We start from the raw sequence: 24,463 nt of genomic DNA, 5'->3' as shown, positions 1-24,463 counted from the left end.
CCATCTGCAGGAGCTATCATGTTATACATTCTTGGTATGAAGACCAGAGCACATATAGAATCAAAACACCTAAACCCAGTGATTTTTCATAAAAAAACATTCAGAGAATAATGCATGATTTACATCTTTTAGTTCAAGTATCATGCCAAGCTTTCTCCATTGCTATGGTTTTCATGCTCTGTGTCTCTCTCACAAACCTATTTCTATCATTTTCTCTCATGTTTGACAAGACATATGTGCTGCGGAGTCTTTCCCTAAAACACAGCTCTTACGGAGGGAGCCAATATAGGTATTTTTTCTCAGCAAGGTCACCTGTTTTCACAAGGTCTCTATGAACTCGGGTCTTCCTGAGGTGTCTAACTCTATCATCAGACTTGGTTGAAATTCATGGTTTCAAAACTTAACGAGAAAGCTGACACAGACTATAGTAAGTCCTGTTTCCTTGGGAATTGAGACTATGAGTCCAATTTAGATTTAACAGAACATTTGCTCTAAAATGAGAAAGAAAATAGATTTCCCCCAACACAATTAGCAAAAGTTATAGCCAACTTGGCTATCTATCCTCTTATCTCTGCTCAGTAAACGCTTCTTGTAGCCAGTGTTTTCTAAGCAGTAACATGCCTTACACCCTGCTGCAATGCCAGAAACAGCAATGAGCTGTGATGTCCTTTTTTCTACAGCCGGACTTCATCTGCTCTCAAGAGCTCATATAACTCATTCCACTCAGCGGGATCCTCTTGGTCCTGCTTACCCCATATTGCAAAGAGTTTATCAGTAAAGAACCAGTCCTCATTGGCAGTGCCCCTCTTAGCCAGAAACGGGCACAAACTTGGATACACAAATCACTCAACATCTTAAAACAGCATCTTTGCTCCCAGCAAGAGTAGTCTATACAATGCAGCTTTATTAAAAGACACAACCTCCTTCCTTTGTACATATACAGCTAGCTTGCATCCCTTTCCATTCCTAATGTCTCCAAAGTAGATATTTCTAACCATAGATAGAACATTTATTTTTCATGAGGAATATTTAGATAGAGTTCTTCAACAACAATAATAAGTATTGAAACAGGGATGTCTTGGAGATCACTTCAGAGATACAGAGATACAGATAGTGTTATGTTGCCATCACACTGCATCCAGTCTCCTGCCAGTTTAAGAACAGAGTCATGTGAGATTGGCTGATCTGGAAGCTGAAATCCTTGACATCCATGGGATGAAGGAACAGTCCAACAGCTCCTCCTCACTGTGGTCATGGTACACTTTGGCCTAGACTGAGGGTGTGCAGTCTACCCAAGTTTTGTTCTCTCTCAGAACCTGCCTGCAGTGCCAGATGAGCATCTGAACTTTGGGAACAGGCTGTTGTGCAGAAAGAGAGATAAACTACAGTAGAAAACTCTTGAGTTTGGGAAGTAAACCTTGGTATGACTGTACTAGATTGGAGACTGTCTGTTCTTGGCTCTCTGACGATATCTTGTCCTCTGACCTAGACTCAGATTTCTTTTATTGGTAATGACAGGCTGTGTTTGAGAAATACAAATCAAATATTGTTATGCACTTAATATATTGTTGGCATTGCAGGCATGAGGAAAGATAAATGCGTTTTTGCTCTCTCAGTGCCCTACACTTTCTTACCACATTTATTTAATATCTCATATCTGTAACTACAAGAGACATTTGGAACAAAGCTGTAACAAGAAAAATGGAAGAGAGGGGTAGGACATTTCCTATAGTTACCAGGCTCATACAAACTCTGCCTGTGCTATTATTCTGGTTCTTCTGCACAAGAAACCATATGCAAGAGTTCAGTGCACTGTAGGGCTCCCTAGGAGAAAAAGAAACCCCCGCACAGGGACTTTGAAATAGCCAGAGCATCCTGCCTGTCCACAGTGCCTGCCCAGTTACGTACGCCCTGTAGATGGCATCCTACACACTGTCATCTCCTAGGAGGTCCCAGTCCAGATGCCTTGATGGATAAGCAGGGTGCCCCAAACAGATATAGTTTGCCAACCCTGTCGTGCTGTCTCTGGAGGTTTTAGAGATCCTCCTGCAGACTATGTGACAGAGCTGTCAGCTAAAAAAGCAGATGGAACAGACAGGCTGGTAAACGCTCCTATACCTATACTTCCCAGGGCACTTCCAAACAAAGATAAGGACATGTTGGTAGCCTTCCCAAAGCCCATATTGGCTTCCAGCTCCAGCATCTCCTATGCTTTTAGCTGCCAAAAACCTAAAAGACAGAGTCCTATTACCTCACAGATGGCAAACATATTTCATAAGGGACACTCCATGTACAGCCTCCCAGTAAGGCAGAGTATTGTAAGCAAGGCAGCTCCAGCACTTCTCCACTTGCACATTCTGACTGTAATCGTACAGTAGATACCTTCAATGTTTACAGCTGAATAAGGGGCAGGAAGGTTGCTACATGCAATGCATCTTGATGTATTAGCCACAAAGGAAGAAAGTCCTTATCATTCAGTCAGCATCTTCCTTTGTCTTCAGCTCCACAGGTCGTAGGATAAATGAATTCCTAGCTACATTGTCTGGCTAGTAGTGCCATGTGGGAAGAAAGAAAAGTCATCTTCATGGCAAAACAAGAACATGCATTAGCAAATCCATCCACATTATCAGAAATCCTACCTGTTCACACGGGAAACAATGCAAAAAGAGAAATCACTGTCGTTATCTATGACACTCTTAAGTCAATGTAATAGCAGTAATACATTGAACCCATGGGTTTTCAGCAGGATGAAACAGAACTCCCAAATAAGATTGCCACTGAATGAGCAGACATCCTCAAATTCAGCTGAATTCTGTCATTTTTCTGATAAAACAATTAGTAACATTTAGAATTCAATGGATCCAACCCAAAGCACATTCATGGTAATACACTGAATGTCCGCTCTTAGGGGGAACCCACCACTACAGAGTGCAGCTCTGCAAACTTTTCACCTTCCCACTTGTTGCCAATTGATACAATATTGCTTGTACCTGAACCCAAAAGATTCAAAATTAAATACAAATGAGGAGTGTCAGTCACTTGGGAGACAAGAACTTCCTCCCCTTGTGGATTTACATGGATCTAGGATATGGCAATGACACTTCAAATGGATTTCCTGCAGGCTGGAATATGATGCAGCATTCCCCAAGCAAGCTGAGACCTGCGTGATGGAACTGAATGAACAAAAAAGCACAGGTCCTTGCAGACTTTCAGTTTGGATGCAGAGAGGAATTGAAGGGAAGAGCTGACAGGAATCACCTGCCTAACTTTCCCCATCGTATATCAACAGTATCTAACTCAGTGATGTCAGCTTCCTCTTTAACAATGGCAGAGGAGTGAATTAAGATGTAGGTGTAGGAGTTCAAAGAAAAGTAAATTAAGAAAAAAAAAATCCTTCCGTGGTGCCTCAACTGATGTAAAATGAATGCTAATTGTAATAGTACTTTGTTCTGTTGCAAAAACCCAATGATTTCAAAATAAACTGAAATAGAAGCTAATAAAAAATTTCATTTTGGACCAGTAATAGTTTTTCCACACATGTTCACTGCTTCAAGGCTACAGCTCTTGTCTCATAGGATAATTGTTTCTGACCATTCTTTGAGAGTAAAAGAAGAAACAAAACCCTCTTCCTGCTGACTGAGATTTAAGCAGGTGATCAATTCACTAATGCTGACTGCAATTTTTTTTTAAATTAAAATTCCAGAGTGCAGAAAACTGACATGTAGAGAGCAGTACTATGAAAGAGTAACTTGAGAAGATAACACAACAGTCCGTATCAGCAGTGCCTTGTTGAAGAACCATGAAATATAAGTTGTTTCATTCCTTCATCTCAATCAGAACATAAAGAAAGATTCTTCAGGCTATGAAGTGTGAGGATAAACAGGCTCATGTCAACAAGGCAAGGTCGAGTCAGTGGAAGGAGAGTTCTGTAGTGCTTCACAGCTAGTCCCTTGTGTCACTAGATGGTGCTCAGCATTTGGGTATATACTTTCACATCCTTTTACACAGAAGACTGTAAAAGAGATACTTTTCTCTCTGCTCAGCTTTTCTACCACTTGTGTTTAGTTAGCTATTAGGAATAGCAAGCAAGTTTCATATCTGAGCAACTAAGACCATAGTGTCAGCAACCTCAGTTGTAAATTTTCAGTTCCTGTGGTAGCAAGCAATGATGACAGCCTTGTGGGCAACTGTATTCCACATGAGCCACAGGCTGCAAGTTTTCTTTACTGAGCTAGACTCTTGTGACATGTTATTGTGCATCACTGCATGTTGTGCTACATATCAATGCATTCACTGTGGTTCTGTATGAAAGATTTATTATGACAGTGGAGTTAGCAGTAGCAATCTGCAAATAGACTTGAGCTCCCTCAGAATGAAAAACTATTCACTAAAATGGAAGATGCTCATGGGACTCTTGCTTAGGCTCTCTGCAGCTACTGGTTCTCCATCATCAGCCCGAGGGTGGGAACCAGTCGGAGATTTCTGTTCTGCTTTGCCCTTACCTTCTTTCACTTGTCCTGATGGCTTTACACAATTTCCCTACTTTGCCTTCTATTAGTACCAACTTCATCAGCATTTTGCCCATGCCACGCCTGTCTCAACGCTCTGTTTTTCAGGATAGCATCCTGCTTGAAGTGTGTGGGTTACAATCACACCCACCATTCTACAACACCATTCTGTGATCCCGCAGAAGATTCTTCAAAGTAGGGAGTCTGGGTCTCATTTGTAATGCAGTACTCTGCTCTTTGCAGAAAAGAATAGTGCCAATTTAAATGCTTTGTCTTACACCCGTGGGTTTGGCAATGGTCAATCATTTTATTAGCTCTGCCTTTGGTACTTAAATCAGTTTTCTGCAGTTTGATTACTAGATATGAACAAGGTAGACCATGTCCTTGCTTATTTGACTGATAAACTATATTCAGCCTGTTCATACAATGGATTAAAAAAAAAAAAAAGTCAAATAAACTACTTCATAAGACTGTGATGATCTGCGTAGTTCAGTGATAGTAACAACAATATCTGTCCCATATTTTACACAGACACTGATTAGAGACTGTGGAGCTACAGCATAAACCAAAGGTTGCTGTATTTTTCCTTTGAGTAAAACTCAAGTACATTAAAAAATTACTAACTCTAAAAGCCTTTGCAATGATAAAAAGAACTAGCTGCTCATTGATACCTAAACTAACTGTGCCACAAGATGCGAGCTTTTCACATCACTCCTTTCGCAAGAAAGTTACACATGACAGAATTCAAATGAAATAATGTACTGGTATTCTTTGGGCTTGTGGTGTCAGTCCTGGAATCCCCAAGAGTCTCCTAAGCGTCACTGCTTGCATAACACTTTGGCAGTGTAGCACCACTTATGAATTTGACTTGCAAGTGCTAGAATTTATCTGCACTGTATTCTGGAATAAGGGGACTTGCTAGTAGGTCACAGAATGATGAACTGTAATGGATTCACTAACTTTAGTTTACAGAATGTTGACTTTCCCTAATTCGGATCATCTTTTCAAACCTTTGGAACACAAATAGAAAAATCTCTGATTATAGACAGAAAATGACTCTTTTTCTGGTGCAGACCATCTTCTGGCAGACACCCAAAAACACAGAGCTGTAGAGAAAATACACACTACTGTGGGTACCAGAAGCACTAAATAGTTCCACTTGCATGAGTTTCATCCAAAGCAGCATGTCTCCTTTGTGAGCTTACAATGAGCTTGTACTGCTACACTACCACTTCTATATTGTTACTGGCATCTTGCACAGCAGTACATTGTGGCACATGATTACATCTCTAATGTTAGCAGGGTACCCATAAGGGTATTCTTAGCAAGAGTTCCTTCTTCTCCTCCCAGAAAGTGGAAGTCCTTCTGGCCACCAAGTGCAGGCTTATGAACAACATTAAGTCAAGAAAAGCTGAAAAACTTGAAATAAGGAAATAGTTTCACAAGGACTTACCAACAGTATGTCTGTCACAACTGCCCAATTTACAGATAAAAACAGCTCTCCAAATGCAATAAAAATCTGCAAAAAAGAAGAAAGCAATGACTATACACACTGCATTGACCTTCTTTATTGTAAAGATGAAGGCAGGCTCACTGACTATGCTTATTTATGTAAGAGCTGTTGTACATACCCATCTAGCTATAAATTAAACACCTCTGTCTGTGCTTACAAACACTAACTTCTTCTTAAAAGGGGGGAAAGGAACCAGAGAAGATATGTGGGTTGCTTTGTGTCACAAATCCTCAGCAGAAGAGCCAAAATAGGAAACAACTACCACCCTCTCAAATAAACTGTAATGAACTGCTGAACCCAAGAAGGAGAAAGCAAGAGCCTGTGAAGAGAAACTTTCAGCACAGGTTTGAAAAGTGCTCAAAGATCTCCCTCTGCTTGGGTTTCCAAATGAAGCTAATAGAACACCTCTGTGCCAGTACAAGGATTCTTAAAGGCTCCTTCAGAGAGATAACTTCTAAAATGAAATGAACTCCAAGAGACAGGCAGCCTCAAAGCCTTGGTGCCCTGTGGGAATTCCCTAATTCATCACAGATGGAGACCTAGCCATCAGGAAAAGGGGTAGGGCCCCCAACAGTTCATACAGCTGGGGTCTTAGAGAAAATTAACCCTTTCTGCCAGCCCTGGACATAGATTTGAGCAGGCTGTACAGAATAATTGATACTTGAGGAAAGCATTAAATCTACGCTATTAAGCTAGAGTTCTAGAAGGCCATATCTACGTAGTGGCACCGGCCACAAAGTCAGATAGCACCTAGGAAACAAAATCCATTATAACAACAGATGCCAGCATCTTGTTCGGTAAGGTCTTGGTCAAGACGTTGTATCTGGTTGATGAAATGCAGTCCTAAGAAAGGCACAGGGGCAAACGATCAGATGTTTTCAGAGGGGTAGCTTACATTCCCCTAAGAAGAATCAGACCTAGTATACATCTTCCTGTGATACCCCTACCTCCTCTGTGTTTCTTGCCTGTACTCTTCATGAGTTTTGTTCTCCAAACCAGTCTGGAGAAAAAGTTCCTTGAAGTACACAGATATTTAGGATAGACCTTTATCCAGACATCTTTTCCTTCAGAATGCTTTATAAAGGTTTTCTAATTTGCAGCTGAATCTATTCCTCCATACATAATTACTTCTCTTTGAGTCTTATAACAAATATCACTCGTTTCACATGCTCCTTGACTATGTCTTAGCTCTTGGATTTATGCAATCAACTATCAAAGTCTTTCCACTGATACAACCTGGGCAGAACTTGCCCTTGCAAGAGACAGAGTGCGATCATTCCTTCCAGTTCCATGACTGTTGCAATAACAGTCTATAGACCACAGAAATGATGCTGCATGCCAGTCTTAGCTGGAAAGCAAGTGATACACCTTTTGTTAAAGAACTAATTAGAGCCAGCTCAGCCACACTTTGAGCCAAACACAAAATGAAACATGTTCGTTAACATGGGCAACAATATCAGACAGCTCAGCTTTTTGCCAATAACAAATGACTAACAATGTCAAAATTTGCAGCCACCGGAAAATATTAGCCCTTCGTCGCCTTATTTCAAGCTAATACTCTCTGAACTCTCTTGGAAGATCCAAATTCATCAAGGACCTTCCTTTCTTTGTTTCCCTCTGATTCCATACAAATAAACTTTAAATGTGCTGTTGCTTAACTTAGAATTGCAGCTGGTGAAGTGGTCAAAGCAGGACTCACAGAGGAATTATAGGCATGTAGAAGTGCAATTGAATCCTGCTATACAGTGATAATGGCATAAACTTATGTAAATTCTGTCAGCTGTGCTATGGCTAGCAAGAGATAACGCAGGTTAAAGTGAAAAAGGAAGGGGACAAAGAACAAAGAGATTTATTTAAATCCTGGCTGATACTTTAGATTTAGAGCAGCGGGTTCTGAAGACTTCCAAACTGTTCCTAGATATCATCAATGGAATAGATGACTACCTGCCTTTATACATCAAATGAGAGACTGGTCTATAGCCCCCTATAGGAATCTCGTGTTGTTTAGCACTTTTAAAGTGTTGTTTCCAGTTTTCCTTTCTCTTCCTGCTTTTTCCCAGTTATTTAGTCTCTACAAGCCCCTAAGAACAAGAGTATACTATATCTTCCTCATACTGTCTCAAGTTCTTTTTTTAAATTAATATGGAAAAGGTTTCCATTAAATTTGTGCAATTGTTTGTGGCATGTTTCTAATCTGCTAAGTGTACCTAGAAAAGAGTGAAACATTGTATTTTATTGCTGTCACCTTCTCCAGGATCCCCAAGTTTTTTAACAGACAACACTTAAAGTTGGTCTCCAAAGGATACAGCCAGAATAATACCCCAAATTTTAAGGGGATTTTGCTTTGTAGATGACTGTTTACATTCATACCTAAAGATAATATGAAGAGAATTAGATTGTGATCAACCATTTCTGTCTTTTTCAAAAAGAACCATGCCAGGCAGGTGTATCAAAGACAAGAGCTGCAGAATGTCTCCTTCAAAGGCAAGTTGTAGAGCAAGACTGCATCCTGATACAGCATTACCATCAAAGGTAAGTCTGTTTAAATCTAAGTTACTGTGAAACCAAATATTGTCCAAGGTTCCCAGTCACAGGGTTTAGTCATGACGTTCCAAAGCACCTGCTGCACTGCAGAGAGCACACATCTTTTGTCTTGTTTTGTAGACAGGAACAGATTTAGACAGAGCTGGATATTTTTTCTCTATCTTTTCAAAGGTAGCATTTGAAATGAAGAACTGGGTGTCCAGAAAGAGAAATCTCATGACATTTCAGTTCACCTACCCAAACAGAAACCTTGGAAGTCCAGCCATATTTCCATGTTAACTTGAGAAATCTTGTGCTTTGAAACATTTCTTCCAGCTTTGACCATAAATGATTAAACCTGTCTTGTTCCCTATCATTATCCACTCAAGACAGTGGAAAGCATCATACAGAAACTACCGCAATTGCATGCTGATGCATGTATGCTTTTCGGCTTCAGTAGCGTCTGCACTGTGAAGCGATGGAGACAGGTTTGCTAATGTCAGTGTGCCTGAGGAGACAGTGACTGGGAAGCCAGTTTCCTGACAGTGTCCTACACAAATGGAAGATTTGTTTCAGTGGGACCTTCAAATTAGACGCACCAGCTGGCACGCCACTCCAATTCTCACACCAGTATGCCTAGTGTCAGATCTTGTTTAGAAAGCAACGAGAGGCACGGCTAGTGCCAGAGAAGGTAATAGTTAAGCAGCTGGAGTGGTAAAAGTACTAGAAGAATCAGGTGTTCAGATTACATACCATTTATGAGCACTGCACATTGTTGACATTACATGTTGGAGCACCTGAATCAAGCACATCAAACAAAAGACAAAATGGCAAAGTCTCCGGTTAAAAGACCAACTGGTCTGCCCGATGGAAGAAACTTAAGGAACACAGTTATCCATACCCCAGTTCAGAATTTCCTCCCAGATAACACACTGCGTGAAAACAGAATGCTGTTTGCAAGGAGAGAAATATTTTAAACAAATTTCTTTTTATCAGTCCTAATAAAAGGTATATTTTGATAATTCAAAACCAATATATTGATTCACTCATCTAACACAGACTGGCAAATGAAATTGTTGTTCTCCACCTTTAACGACAGAAAAAAGAACTGAAGAACATATGTAGAGTGGGACTATGTGGGAACCTGAGAAGCAGAAAAAGAAAATTGGCTAATTCTTTTGGCACTCAGATGTCCACTCTTGAATCTAAAAATAATCTTCAATTTCACATTTTGCTCTGTGTACACACACTCAGACATGCAAATCCATTTGTTTTTTCCTTGATGTAAAGGTGTTTTTCCACAGGAATACACATTCCTTAGGAGGCAAAAGGAAAACCTCTTTGATTAAGTGTTATTCTTAGAAGCAAAAAAACTACAAAAGTACCCTTTTGCAGAGAACTGTTGATTACTGTAATTAACTTTACTTGGATCCTCTTATTTATGTTAATCATGGTAATTGTGGCTATGGAGTCACAGGAAAAAAGCTTGGAGTCTTTCCATAGCTGTTACCAGATTATAGTTAAAGTTTACATTCAGTTCCCTCTCACAGGGAGTTTTTGGAACTATTCATCATTCCTAGTAAGTTTCTGTTTTCCCCTTTATTGAGAACAGAATTTAAGTGATTTATACTTCAATTTGCATTGCCAAAAGTTTGACTTTGAAGAACAGTTAGTGATTTGGGGCTTTAAAGGTAATGGCTAAATTATTCTTAGCCAGAACTGTGCATATTGTACAGTCACAAGTACAGCAATCTTTAAGTATTCAGAGAGCAAAAATAAATAAGAATACTAAATTAGTCACATAGCATTAAAAAGTAACATAATACTGAGAATTCCTTTAACTACATTTTTAGATAAGGGACACTCTAGCTTCATGCAGCTAACTACCTAGGCTTACTATTCTCTTCTTTAGTGCGGGCGGACTCTATAGGTCCTGAGGGCTGCCCGCTCACCTAGCCGCACAAGGGCTCAACATAATGCCTTACGTCTCCCCTTCCCCTTTCTCCCCAGGATCCCAGAAGACATTTTGCTGATGCTAGATAGGTTGGCACTTACGAAAGTGGAAAGGATGCTTGTCTGGGCCACCATCAGAGCTATGTAGAGGCACAGAGCAGAAACGAACATACTTGTGGCACAGATCAGAGGATCAACTTTATTGTTTATCTTCCTTAATCTTCTTGCAGCTTCTGCCCCAACAAGGACACCCAGGATTCCTGTCCCAATGGTAATGCCTCCAAATATTAGGCTGGTGACAAAGCAAAGGATTCAGTTGAGCATAGTAAGACCATACTGTGGGAAAAAAATGGTGTTAGTGTATACCTTTAGTTTCAGAGGAATATTTAAGGGGAAACTTGAATTTTATTGCACTTCATCTAACTCTCCCACTCCTTCTAAATGGATTTAATCCCAAGCCCCAATTGAAGCTATGCCTCTGCAACTGAGGCTCTATCCTGTGGAGCAGATATTTTCCCTTTTGCAGAGCAGGTGTTATGCACCCAGGCTCAAGGAGGCCTCTTCTCAGTATGACCTGGCTTGGGCATCCAGTGATTTAGAGGAGACACAGTCATCTCGGTTACCCTGTGAACCAATCTACTCAGTCATCCCTAAAATACAGATGGAATAACACTGTATCACAATCTGCTGTCTTGGAAGGGATCCTATCACGTGGAATTACATACATCTAAATTATAACCCTCTAGTTAGCACAGCTGAGATGAGTCACTTCTCTGACTACGGGAAACATCTACCACTTCCCAAAAGAGTTCAAAGAATAGTGAATAGTTAACTAGTGGGAGGTCCGTGTAGTATTTTCTGAACACAGAATTTCAAATGCAACTCAGCTTTCTGTGTCTGCAAATGCAAATGTGTTCTCCAGGAATGACAAGTTCATGTTTTAAAAGTATGTGTTTGAATAGCTTAGAACATTCAGCTTCCAAGGGGACTTCCATATATGCTTTTCTCTCTGTCCCAGATGGGAGCCTAATGACAAAGCCAGTCTCTTGCAACAAGACCAGTGGTGCCACTGATTATTTAATGCATCATAATTCTTCCGAGGCAAATGGGGACAAGAGCATTGTGTTCTGAGCACAGTGCTTCTAAATATTTCAAAGTGCTACATGGTAAGTTCTGTGCATATTGCTAAGCTTTCTCTGACTGCAAAGCAACCAGTGAGGATATGATCTATTCCTTTAAACTACAGTGCATCTACTTTTAAATTTGTTTCTGGCTGATTAGGAAGAACTCAATAAACCTACAAGAAAAAAAAAAAAAGTATTGCTATACAAGATAATTGTACTGTCCCTGTAAGTTCTTCAGGATTCTGATCCATCACTCACTATAGCTTGATAGTGACAATATAGATTGTCACGAGGCAGAATAACTATCTTAGAGATATGTCCAGGAGATGCAAGTTCCAAGGTGGCATTAGCTGATCAAAGCATTCATGGAATTGTGTTTAGAAGATTAATGGGTTGTAAACTGCAGTTCAAATAAACCTACAGCTGGAAGAAAAGGGAACCGCCAAAACTAAATCCAAGCACCATTCAGTTGACAGGGAGCAGGAAAGTACAGAAGCCTAGTTCTGGGGAAAGGCTCCTATGGGATCTTTTAGGGTCTGAGAATGCTCATTTATCTGATCTGTTCAGAAGTGTCTGCACAAAGACCTGCATAAAAACTTCACACTGCCTATTTATCTACCTTGAAAGGATTGAGACCTGAGTCAGCTGTTGTGCCATTTGAATTTGTGTTTCCAGGGAGTCTAAGTGACACAGCCCTGATCCTTAAACAAAGCCTGCAACTGCCGAACAGCCAGAGGGGAAAACGTCCTTAAAGTAGCCCTGGGCAGGTCTGGGAATGTGCAGCTCAATTCTTCCAGCACCACCAGCTACAGGTCTGACATCGTTGTTTATATTACGTTTCTTTACATCCCCGTGGAATAACAGTCTAAAACCAGCGTTATGCTGCTTCTGGCGCTAGCTTATGCCAAGGTTATTTTTAAAGCATCCTGTAAGAAGCAGTACATGAGGTTAAGCTATCAGGTTCTCCATTTTACTTCCCTGAAGACCATGTCTGCTCTAGCAACACTACTGTGGAATAATAATTCAGAAACTGGATTAGAAAACAAAACCCAGGCTAACACCTTCAGCTTAATAAAGGAAGCATTTAAACTGTGTCTGTTAACAGTTTAAACTGTTCAGCTTCCCTTCTCTGCCTACCCTGAGCCACACTCCTGAGTTCACTCCCTTCCTCAGCATTATTCGTTATTAAGTGATGTGCCAATGGTGGCGTCCATGGAAAGATGATAGCGTTTCCCATTGAAGTACTTGCAAATGCCTATTCAATCCATCCAGTTACACTACATCTTGGAAACCACTTTTGAGTTTGACTTGGTTATTCTATTGCAGAAAAGCAAAAGGACCCAATTACCAAAGGACACACTCAAGGTATGATTAATGCTTTTCCCTTTAATTGTCTTTACCTGGAAAGACAATGTAATAAGCAGTTGGTTCTTGGAAACCCATCATGAAGGCAGACTGAAACCCGATTTGGGATGCCTCCAGAAGAAAGGTGGGGACACTTGTACGGAGGCTATTCATAGGGAGTCAGTACATAGAAGAGAAATGTCCCAGTGCTCACTGTTGTTGAGAGTAGCCATGAAGACTCAAGGGGAACACAGAATACATTTTTCTATTCTGCATAACACATTGTAAAGAAAAAAATTCTCTTCCTAGCTGGGGGGAAGGTGATCTCCAAAAAGTTATATCATGATTACTTCAAAGTCCTCTCCTGTTGTAAATTCCCTTTGCCCATCCAACCTTTGATACTTATTCATGAATCTTTATTGGTCTGGACAGCCTCTGTAAGCAGAGCTCTGCTGGCAGTTACTCACAAGACTGAATTATCCTGTTTTAATGTAATGATATGATACTAGATCAAATTCATCAAGCTTGCTTTATGCTGGGAGTCACAATCATCTGGCCAACACAGCAGAAGTTTTAAAACCAGACTAACAAGGAGGTAGTAGGAAAGTGACCAAAACATAGTATCTAAACATACTTAAAAGGGTATTTAAGTAGCTTGGGGTGCACAGTTGATTGTCAACTGAAGTCTCCTTGCTAAAGCTGCTCCTTTCCCTGCAAGTGTTCCTGTTACTGCTTTTTTCCGCTTTACTTCAATAGGGCTGGCAGCATCTTTCCAGTTAACCAAATGATTATAAACAAACAAACAAACAAACAAATAGGAGTGTCTCAGCATACCTGGAAGCAATTTAGTCTAACATTCACTCCCAATTGCCTTGACAAGAAGTGTTCACAGTCACATGCTACCTTCTGTCTTTGGAAACAAACTGCGATTTAGCACTGTGCAGTGTTTCCAAGTGTGTTTCCACCGTCGTGCACACCTCACCTGTTAGATGAATTGCATGATTCTTGGAGGCATGGTGATACAATGCCCTGGGCAACCTGAGCCCTGTAAAGAAACAGCGGTACCCACATCCCCAGGGCTCCAGTAACAAAGGCCATGGCAGTCAGACCAAGCGAGGACCAGACAAAACTCCAACTGAAAGTCAAAAGAAAGAAATGAGAGAGGCTAGAAAGAATGCGGTGTGAGGAAAAAGGGAAAGCCTACCTGCAATATCCAGGATTTCAAGCAATAACGAAACAATTCATTCAGACATCTTATAATCAAAATGCACTCCCTTGAAGATACAAATTTTGTTCAGGCTTCATCTGTTAACTTCAACAGTAAAGTACTAATTAGAGCAAAGAGTATGACCTACTGATTTAATGTAAAATCCCAGTCCTGGTCTCTTGCAGATTTTGCTGCCAACTTTTGCTAAAACCATTGCTATGAATTTTTTGATAGAACTACAACAATAGACAGTGGGAATGAATGTAATGCCTTAGTAGCTAAATTAAAGTGTTATATGTGAAAGTTTAAATGCCTCAGGAGGGTTTTAAGTTGTTTGTGTAACCAATATAAATGAGAGTAACATCTGGGTCTTCCAAACTGTTAAGATGCAGTGGCTGAAGCACTCCTTAACTCTACCTGAGTAAAAATAGACTCTCAGTCAGCACAGAGAGTTTTCAGACAAAAGGAGAAGCACCTTAAAAAACTGTCCAAATCTCTTCTCCTTCCTGCCCTATTCTATGAGAAAATTAACTTTTTTACTAGTCTCTCTAGTTAATAGTTTAGCAGAAAGTCCCATGTGAGGTCAATAGGGAGGTATGAAAACTTAAGACTAAATAAAAGTGCTGCAAATGACCAGGTGACCACCAGACTAGAGGATTTGTTAAGATATGAACCTAATCCTTCACCTTCTAAAGATAATGGGCTCTTGGACATGATTAAAATTGGAACCACCTGGTTTTTGGCAGTATGCTGTTATGCTTTGGAAATCAGTTGCTAAAGGAAAAGAAAATCAAAATCTATTTTTACAACATTGCTGAAGGTTTGTAAGGAACATCTTTGTAGGAAAGCAACTTTGATGATAGTCTAGTTGTTGAAATGTCCAAAAGGTTAATTTTTGATTCAGGAAAGTTCATTTTTGATTCACTTCAGACTGTACTGCCTACAAATTGTGATCCCACAAACTGGATCTCTAACGTACTTGCTATTCTGGACACAAACAGGATGCAAATCTGATCATCAATTAGAAAACGCTGGATCCTCTAGAAGAGGAACAGTCCAAAGACAGACAAGGTCCCAGGAAAGCAAGTCTTTAAACCAAAAGCATTTGCTGGGGACCCCGGGGCAGCAGCCTGCAGGCACAGGCAGTGCGGAGCCGGCTCTGGCACAGCTGCACAGCGGCACCTGCCGTTCTCAAACCGGATCCATCTCTTCCTCCCTGCCCCTAGCAAGGGCTCACGGAACATACGGTCACAGGCGTGAGAAACCTGCGCCGAACAGCGTTTTACTTTGTCCAGCAGGTCAGCTGGTGTGGACTTTAATTTTTGTGTGGAGCATCTGCCAGCCAACAGACTAGCTGGTCAAAACACATGTAAAATTACTCTATAAACCATATTGGGGTCCTATAGGCTCTGACCTCTTATATGAGGTACAGCAGGCTCACAAATAGCATATAAGGACTGCCTGAGACATGCTGATGCAACCTTCCTCAGGCACTAAGAATTACAGGTAAAGTTACACCTGCAAAATATGCACTTTTACCAATCTAGCTTACCCTATGTGTTAAAGCAAGAGAGAAGGGGAAACAGTAGAAAGCAGAGTTGGATTTAAATAGAATCACACTGCCATCAAAACTTTGCCTCTTTCTCCCTCCTCAGAATGGGAGGATAGCAGAAGCAAAGAAATTTTTGATCTCTCGTGTACCTTTCCTGTAAAAGAGTGGAAGAAAGATTTTTATTAATGGCATTTCAATCATCTTGCATAGAGCAGGATTTGATGGTCATATTTCTAATAATGGAATGATTGTTCCTCAATGGAGAGAACCTCTGTTACTAAAATCACTCACTTCTTGGCAAGTGATATGACGTCTTGACACCAAGTAGTCTTGGCAGTTCTCTGTACACCTGGTTTCTCAGCTGCTACTCGTATTGTGCCGGAGATGCTCAGTGCTCTGTGTATTGCTGTCCTTCTCTGGATCCTGTGAGGGACCAGTAGGATCAGAGGAACCAGTGCTAGACCTCCCATGCAAGGAGTTATCTGTAGACACAAGGCTGGTTAGATCAAGGATGCTTTTTTTCTTATAGTGAAAACTCCACAGCAATTCAAATTCACTGTTAGAATTACATCTCAGAGAATAGCAGATATATTCAGAAATAGATGTAACTTGCTGTTTGTAGGTCATATTTGTAAAGAAGAAGAGTAACTTTGGTGATTTATAGTGATCTTTCCTCCTCATCACAGAGATATATGATCACTCCCTCTGATTCTGGAGAAAAACATATGAAGAAAGAAAACCGTACCGTAGTACTCTGACCACAAATGCAAGAATCTGCATCGGTGTTATCTGAATAACATCAGACTGTTATTCCAGTAAACATTCTTCCCTACTCATCCTGTATTGCTAACTAATTTTATAGATAAATTAGGAGGACCTGACAAAGTACTTCCAAAGCACTGTTCAGTATGTGTTCAGTATGGAGAGACATCATGATGACATGACCAGAACAAAAGAGGGTTTTTTTTCTTGAAACCCTCAAATCATAGAAGTTGTTCCCAGCAGCATTTCAAAAAACAGTATCTCTGTTTTCCTGAAGAATTACACTGGTGCTACCAGTGTAATGATCATTTTACCTTCAGTTTCCTCTGTTTGAGGAGGCCTTGGTGCACTGATAACCATTACAAGTGTGTCCTCAGGTAAGAGGAACACCAGCACCTGCCCTGGCTGCTGTACAATTTCACCTATGTCTGCTTTCATTATGCAAGAGCATAAATGTTCTGCTTGGCCTGCAGGAAGAGTTCTCTTAAACACCAAGTTCCTGAACAGTCAGACAGCACAAAGTCCTTCCACTGCTCACCTCTTTTAACACAATGAGTACAAGTAATCCAAACCCCAGTGATGATGCTGATTTTACAGAGAATGGCTCAGCCCCATGAGTAGAAAGGAAGAACTCACCCTGAATGCCCAGTGCCAGTCACCTGTGACCTCTGCCATGCCAGCTGCTAGGACATAACCAAGACCACTGTAGGCAACAGAAAGGAATAATCAGTAGGCACCAAAGAATTCTTCCTGGCTGAAATGACATGTCTTGCCAGCTAAGGAAAGCACAGAGAAGCACTCTGTCATAGTTTTCAAAATGGGTAAACAGAAACAATCTTCATGGTCTATGCTAGTCTACTTGCCAGCCAGTATTAAAAAGAGAGTCTAACCTCCTCAGAGCAGACTTGAGATGGTGGCAATAATGTCCCAGATTCCCCTTGGAATACATATTCTGTAGAATGGCACTGCAAGCCCAGACCAAACAGCCCATAAAGCAGTTTATTATTTACTCTTTTCTGTGCTAGCCACATGAATTAAGCCTGCAGGAATTCCTTCAGTTTTAATCTGCCTTCTAGGGTTAGCCTTGACTGCCTGCTCTAATAAAGAGTATGCCTCCAAACCACTTAAAAAGGCCTTCTCCACCTCTTCTTCAGACACAATGTCAATTTAACTAAAAGAGGAGAGGGAAGTTCCAGTTCTTTCTTGGGAGACGTTTAATGGACGGTTCTTGAAAAATTTGCCAAGTAAACAAACATCTGAAAGCTTTTGTTTTCCAAAACCCAGAAATAAATTACCTACCCCCATGCACATATTTATTTTAGAATTGATTCAATATTTTATTCGAAGCCTACTGGTTTTCAGAGTTTAGATCTTCCCTAAAAAATGTTGGTGGAAAAAAATAAATTTTTTCTTCAAAGTAAATACAGAAATAATAAACCTTACCAGCTCTATTTAAACACACTAAGCAAGTGACAAATCCTTTTGCAAGAGCCAGTGCAGATATACATCAAAATCCATCTAATCAAGGCTCAGGGTATATTGAATTGCAGGCATGGTCAGACAGAATTTCAAAAGGCTGGTCAGTTACTAGCAAGCAAACCAACCTTCCCACTGGAATGAAGATATAGAAGACAGATAACATTGTGGTCCTTTTTCCTTCCTCAAACAGGTCTGCAATCATGGTAGGTGCTATTGTGGAATAACTGGCCGTGCCAATGCCAACTAGTCCTCGTGAAAGAAAGAATATCCAGTAATACTGCAGGCAAAAGACATATTATATATAGTCCAAAAAAGCCCATGCAAGAAAGAAAGCTTACTATTAAAGAGGTGCATTTTAGTGGATCAAATGTGCCAGAGGAAATAAGAATTCAACTGCCTTTTGCATATATCATACTCCCTCTACTCATACCTGCTTCCCTTGCATCACACTGCTGTGCTTTCTGCACCGTACTGACATCCAGAGGGAATTACAGGATACAGTCACTAGACCACAAGCTTGCCAAACAAGCTGCTGCACTGTAAGGTCATAATCAAACTTTTGGCACAAAAATAAGGTCCCATCAATTGCAACAGCAATGTGTGGGTTCTCCATTGCCTAGGCTGGACTTCACAATCCCATAAAGCATTACTGCACAAAGCATTTAGTCCAGGCTTGGGGAGTGAGTGCTCACGGACAGCTTTTCCAAATGTGATCACAGAAGGACTCTATCAACTCCTGCAAGACTTATGCAGATTATTTTCATAGTACCCTCTAAAAAAGCAACATACCGATTCACTGATGAATGAACTGACTAATGTTACACCAGACCAGAAGAAAATACCAGCTCCAAGGATGATTTTCCTGTTGTACCGGTCACCGAGGTATCCAAAGATGGGGGCAGCAAGCATGTAACACAAGATGAAGACTGGAAATCCAAGAAGGAGCAAAGACGATATTGGTCAAATTATTTTTATTGTACATACTCCTTACCCTTCAGACAAACTCAAGTTATTTTTTAGGGCAGAGGTTAAAGTCAGGGTGAGTTTGTAGAACTAGTAGGTAGACTGATATTTAGAAGATAAATGCAGATTCAAAAAACCCTATACAAAAACAAAACATGTGTGAATTGCTCAAGATCTGTATTTCTTGAGATTCCTTCATCTTTTGTGATTCACATACTGTGAGATTTTTGAAGGACTCAACTCCAGTCTTCACTGAACCAAAGACTTTCAGTTTTGCATTATAGTCAGCCTGCCCACAAGTGGAAGTGAGCAATACCACACGAGTAGGAACTAGAAGAAATAAGTAACTAGACTGTGTTTTAGGAACAGACCACATAGATGCAAGGCAAAGTAAGCTATCTGAACTTAAGAGATTTTATTTTATTACCTGTTTGCAGTAGACCTGTATCCCCATCGCTAAGCTTGAAGTATTTCTGTATATCCAACAGGATCCCTGCAACAGAGTCAAACATTGAATGACAGCAAAGTACCCTGCTCATTCCTTGATATTCTATTCATTTGCCAACTCAAAGATTTATTTCAAGGAACAGGGTTTGCAAGAACTGCAGCACATTTAGCTTCCTACTTTACACATAAACCATTACTCTGCCACAAGCACAGATACACAGAGAATTAAAAATTCTTATCACTATAGATAATATTCATGATCTTCCACTATATAGATCTTATGAGAGTCAGTTTACCCGCTATTTCAATCATAACTGCTCTATTTCTTTTACACCATTAGTACATAAGCACATAAACAGTTTACAGTTCAATGTTTAATAGACACTATGTAGAACAAAACAGTAGCAAAGTTTTGCAGCAAGGAGATTGCTATCTTCATACAGCTAATCCTAAAATTTTCCTAATTACCTTAAAACATTAAGATGAGTTGAATTTCCTTCTGTTAAGAATACTATTAATATTTTCAGTATATACAGTATTCAAATTAGCGCATGTTGGATTTTTCAGGATGCAAATGGCTACAGTCTTCATTAGCCAATGGTGGCTAAATCAGCCCATAGCTAGAGAAATACTACTGTAATTCAGATCATGGTTCCAATTGTGTAATTCTGTTTGTATTTCCATGACAATTTTGCAGAGATCAGATGAGATATAGATAACTGTGGATTTACAAATTAACTTTTTTGGTGGTGACAATGACAGACAAGCTTCACCAAAAGTGATCATTTCTATTTGTGACAAACAGCTGACAGAAATTCCATCTCGATTTCTAACCATTCAATATCTGTGAAAAAAAGCTAGAAGAGTTGTCAAAAAGTGTGGAATAAAGTCACACAAGCAACAGACTGAGGGAAGATCCATGGATCTGGCACCTCATGGATGTTTGAATGCTGTTGAGACAAAAAGGTCATTTTTATCTCTACATCATGCCAAGGCTGCAGATCTACCATCTCACCTATCTTGCATTTCTGCATTATATTCCTGAAAAAAAAAAAAAAAAAAAAAAAAGAAGATAGTGCTTTGAATAAGCATACCTTTACTTTGATATTGAAAGATAGCAATTAAAAAAGAAATTTCTGTTCATGCAGCTCTAGTTTTGCCAAAATAGTCAAAATCAAAACATTATTAAGAGAATGAAGCCACCACTTAAGAAAATAAGTTTGGTGTAAATTGTCTTCTATGTTCACAGAAGCTATCTGCAGCAGAATGGAGCTCAGGGTTAGCAAGAGGTTCCTACTCTGCTCCTACATGCGTTTTATGTGTTATGCCATATACTATGCTGCTGCAGCCACTTAAAAGCATTCTTGAGCCAGCTAGCTTAACGGTAAATCTATGCTCTCCCACAGTACCTGTGGCTGCAGCATAATCAGTCTCCTCACCATTTACTGATGTGACTCGTCAGTGTAGATCAAGGTCTAGCCTAACAGTAGCACTGGAGGATTTATAGCTGTTTCTCAGTTACTCTTGAACTTATTCTGCATTTAGGGTTTTCCTAATAGAAGTTTAAGTCAGTGACTTCATTCAAACATTTTGCATCATTAAAACAGGACAATCAATCATCTGTTCTTTCTGGTAGCCGATTATCAACACACAGAAATACTGTATTACAGGAACTTCAGTTTTGGACTAATAGAGTATTTAGCACAAATGACAGCTAACACAAGACTTGAACTGAACCACAACATCATCTCAAAATAACTTTCACACTGAGCACCATTAAAATATTATCCCCACCACATAACTGGAATAACTGGCCTGAGCAGTTATTGGCAAATTACAAAGCATTGATCTGAACAGCTTGGAACAGAGTAACCGATCAGAGAGGGGACAGTCTGCATGATCACCATCTTTAACAAACTGAAGACTCAGTTCCAGCAGACCATTAAGTGGAAGAGCTTGTTTTCTGTGTGAAGATTGATGCAAACTCCGTCAAAGCCTGTTAGCAAAACTGCCCGGAAACCACAACTTTGTAACTGCCACCAGCTTACTTTTAAACAAATACTCAAGCCTCTCCTTCTTCATTTTCCTGTTAACTTATATTTAACAGTATGTTCATATATATGGACAGACAAACTCAAAAGTATTGATGCAAGAATTCTGCAATGCAGCTGAACTCTAGCAGATGAACAGTGTATTGCTGTGGTAATAAACTGCATTGACAGATATCCCCCATGGCCCAAGAGGTCCTAGAGCTAACTAAAAGGTGTTTTAGTTATATATTGCAATGAAAGTAGATGTTTGATATTTCAAAGGCCTGGACACTAGCCCCACCTCTGCTCTTGAATTCTTACATGTCCCTGAAGGTACCTCACTCACGAGAAACTGAGCATGTTAACAAGGCGGCAAGCTTTACTTCACAGGCCTTTTTGAAAATTTTAAGCTCTTAGCATGCACAGGAGCCAAAGGATAGTTCAAAGCCTGGAATGAGCCCAGTGACTGCTTGCACTTAATACTTCTAAGTGCATACCCTCCTAGCATCCCAGTTCTTGCTCGAAGATACTTTCATCCTCTCCTGTCCCCTGCCCTTCTCCAGGGAAAGTTACTTGGCAATAGAACTCACACATTGAAGTTTTTTCACTAACAGTCTTGCAGTATCATTCAGCATGCACTCCTACTTGTTTCCTTCCCTCTTATATGTGTGGTTAAGAAGTACTCAAAAGAAAAAAGCTTAAACTCTTAAACTCACTAGCCTCTCAATTTTTAAAGATACTGGCTGAATGTCTTAACATTCTGAATGGTCTAAGTAGTAAAAATAATTAGTTTGTGCATATTACTAGATATTAATTCCAAATTTAACAATCCATCCTTTGGGTTTTTTCAAGGTTTTAAAAGTTATGATTTCCAGGCCCTTCAGAAGTAAAATATAACAAGTTCACAACAAGTGTTTCCTCCTAATTTATAAATCAGATCCCTGGAAGCATGGTAATGCTTAGGAGTGATGCTAAATAGAAGAATTTATACAGATCACAGTGTACGTGGGAGGAAAAAAACATAGATTTCCCACCAGTTTACTAGAAGCAATGCTTTGCTGTTCACAGCTAGGTAAAAAAAAAAAAAAAAATTAAAAAATCACATTTTGGAAGAAGGATATTATTTGTTAGAAAATAAATTGTAAATTTGGTAGGTAATGCTTGTGGAAGTGGGTCTCCATTCTCTTTACACAATCATGTTACACTCTACATCATTGCAGAAATCACACAATTTCCAGCAGACCATGAGGAAGTTAAGCCTCCCCCTAAACAAACTTGCACAAAGATAACATATTCGTTGTACTTTTAACGGAGGGAATGGCATCACTATTCTTCAGATAAAGGGATGCCATATCTAATCTCCTAGATCCAAATAAGGCCTGGTAAGCTGCTGTATACAATAAAGGGAAGCTTCTTTGTCAAAGCTCTGTAGAATTCAGACACAAAATAGAGTAGTTGCTCTGCATGCTAAAGTCTGTTTATAAGAGACTTAGATTTAAAAATATGAATCTTAAGCATTTAACAGATGTGATTTTTATCAGCATTCTACCTAACATTAATAACTAATACATCATTTATTGGTCTTTCAAGATTTGTAATTGGAAGTTTCATTAAGAGTATGATCAACAGGCTAAAGCAGATAAGAGAGAAATATTAAAAAGACATAAAGCATATCCTTACTTTAGAAAGCATTTGTAACTACAAAGTAGAGCTGTTGAGAACTTAAATTTCTTTTTCCTTAGAAGGAGAAAATAGGCTCTCACCTGGTACAATGAACCAATCCATGAAATTTATTAAATTTGCATAGCACAGCACAGCAGCTATCAGGTAATTTCTCTTTGCTGGACCATTCCTTGACACAGACATGGACAGACCATGTCTCACATGTGCTGCAGTAGCTCCATAATTCTGCTCCTCAGGAGGTGGCTGGGACTGTAAGCCTGTGTTTTCATGTGTACTGGGGTTTTGCATATTTCCCAGAGTAGAAAGTCACCATAGATTATGAAGCGTTTCCTTAGCGCACCAAGCTACAAGTCAATTCTGTGTTCACGCTATGAGGAACTTCAATCACTACAGTCATTTCCGGCAATGAAGCCCAGCCACTAAAAACTGAAATTAAATGTTCCTTCCAATAGGAAGAACTTTACAAAGAAAGAAGCTGCAGTCCTGTGTTTTTGCAAAAGCAAAAGCGTTGAAGTGCTAGACCTTGAAGACAAGGAAAAGTAAATGTAAACAAACACAAAATAATCCATTGTGCATCCAAGAAATAAAAGTGCACAACTTTGCAATGATCTCACAGAAACTGCATATGTAAAATTAATAATAATCTTTGCAAAGGGCTCAATGAGTTGCTAGAGCTGAAAATAGCCTTTCTAGAGAAGAGAGGGAAAGAAAAAATAAGTTTATCTGCTAGACCACGTAGCTATCTTTGACTTGAGACTTCTTGTGCAACTCTGGACAAGTCATTTGCTTTCTCTACACCTCAGGTCTTTATTCCTGCCACACATCCACCCACCCACCCCTGGCCTTTAAAACAGGGCTACCTAGCCTTGTCCCTGCACCCGACTAGTCACTTCTCCCTGCTACTGCCCATCTGCTTTGCACTGGCCAGATTTACCCCACGAACAAAATCCTTTCCAATAAGTCCCTGAGTTTTTAGATCAAATCAGCAATTTAAGCAGAAGACTCATACTCCAGACTACATGCTGGTTTGGGGTCTTTTTGGCAAGAAATACCAAAAAAACCCCAACAAGAACCCCAAACACCAGCCCAGAATGCTACAGTAAGCAAAAGGAGATGGAAACAAAACCACTCCTCTTCACCCCTGTTGGAATTCTGCATGTTCCATGGTTCTGAATTGCACAACAGAATTTCTTCCCCTTTCTGTCCCAAAAAGGGGTCTGAAAGGGGAAGAAAGGAGGACACAGGAAGGCGTTGTTGTTCTTTCAGGGCATGTAAACACCTTTCTTCCCTGTCTTTCTTCTGGCCACTCAGATTTGAAGAAGTATTCTTAATTCTTCCAGCATCAGTTTTCCTATTATATTAATTATTTTTAGAG

The 24,463-nt window shown here is 39.9% G+C and overlaps 1 protein-coding gene across 1 annotated transcript in view; it reads right to left on the bottom strand.

Moving 5' to 3' along the window:
• Positions 1 to 23,424, bottom strand: part of SPNS3 (SPNS lysolipid transporter 3, sphingosine-1-phosphate (putative)) — a 29,027-nt gene extending 5,603 nt beyond the window's left edge. Inside the window, exons 1-9 of the mRNA XM_010306014.2 lie at positions 23,169 to 23,424; positions 19,356 to 19,421; positions 18,755 to 18,891; positions 18,091 to 18,242; positions 17,123 to 17,189; positions 16,016 to 16,206; positions 13,948 to 14,100; positions 10,600 to 10,789; positions 5,962 to 6,027 (exon numbers count right to left, since the gene is read on the bottom strand). Coding sequence (XP_010304316.2) covers positions 5,962 to 6,027; positions 10,600 to 10,789; positions 13,948 to 14,100; positions 16,016 to 16,206; positions 17,123 to 17,189; positions 18,091 to 18,242; positions 18,755 to 18,891; positions 19,356 to 19,421; positions 23,169 to 23,376 — 1,230 coding nt within the window. The 5' untranslated portion in view covers positions 23,377 to 23,424. The remainder of the gene's footprint in view (positions 1 to 5,961; positions 6,028 to 10,599; positions 10,790 to 13,947; positions 14,101 to 16,015; positions 16,207 to 17,122; positions 17,190 to 18,090; positions 18,243 to 18,754; positions 18,892 to 19,355; positions 19,422 to 23,168) is intronic.
• Between the last annotated feature and the right edge of the window lie 1,039 nt (positions 23,425 to 24,463).

This window comes from Balearica regulorum, chromosome 19 (genome assembly GCF_011004875.1).
Source record: "Balearica regulorum gibbericeps isolate bBalReg1 chromosome 19, bBalReg1.pri, whole genome shotgun sequence".
NCBI classification, from domain to species: Eukaryota; Metazoa; Chordata; class Aves; order Gruiformes; family Gruidae; genus Balearica; species Balearica regulorum.
The sequence above is the reverse complement of the archived record's forward strand: the minus strand, read 5'-3'. Positions and strand labels throughout refer to the sequence as shown.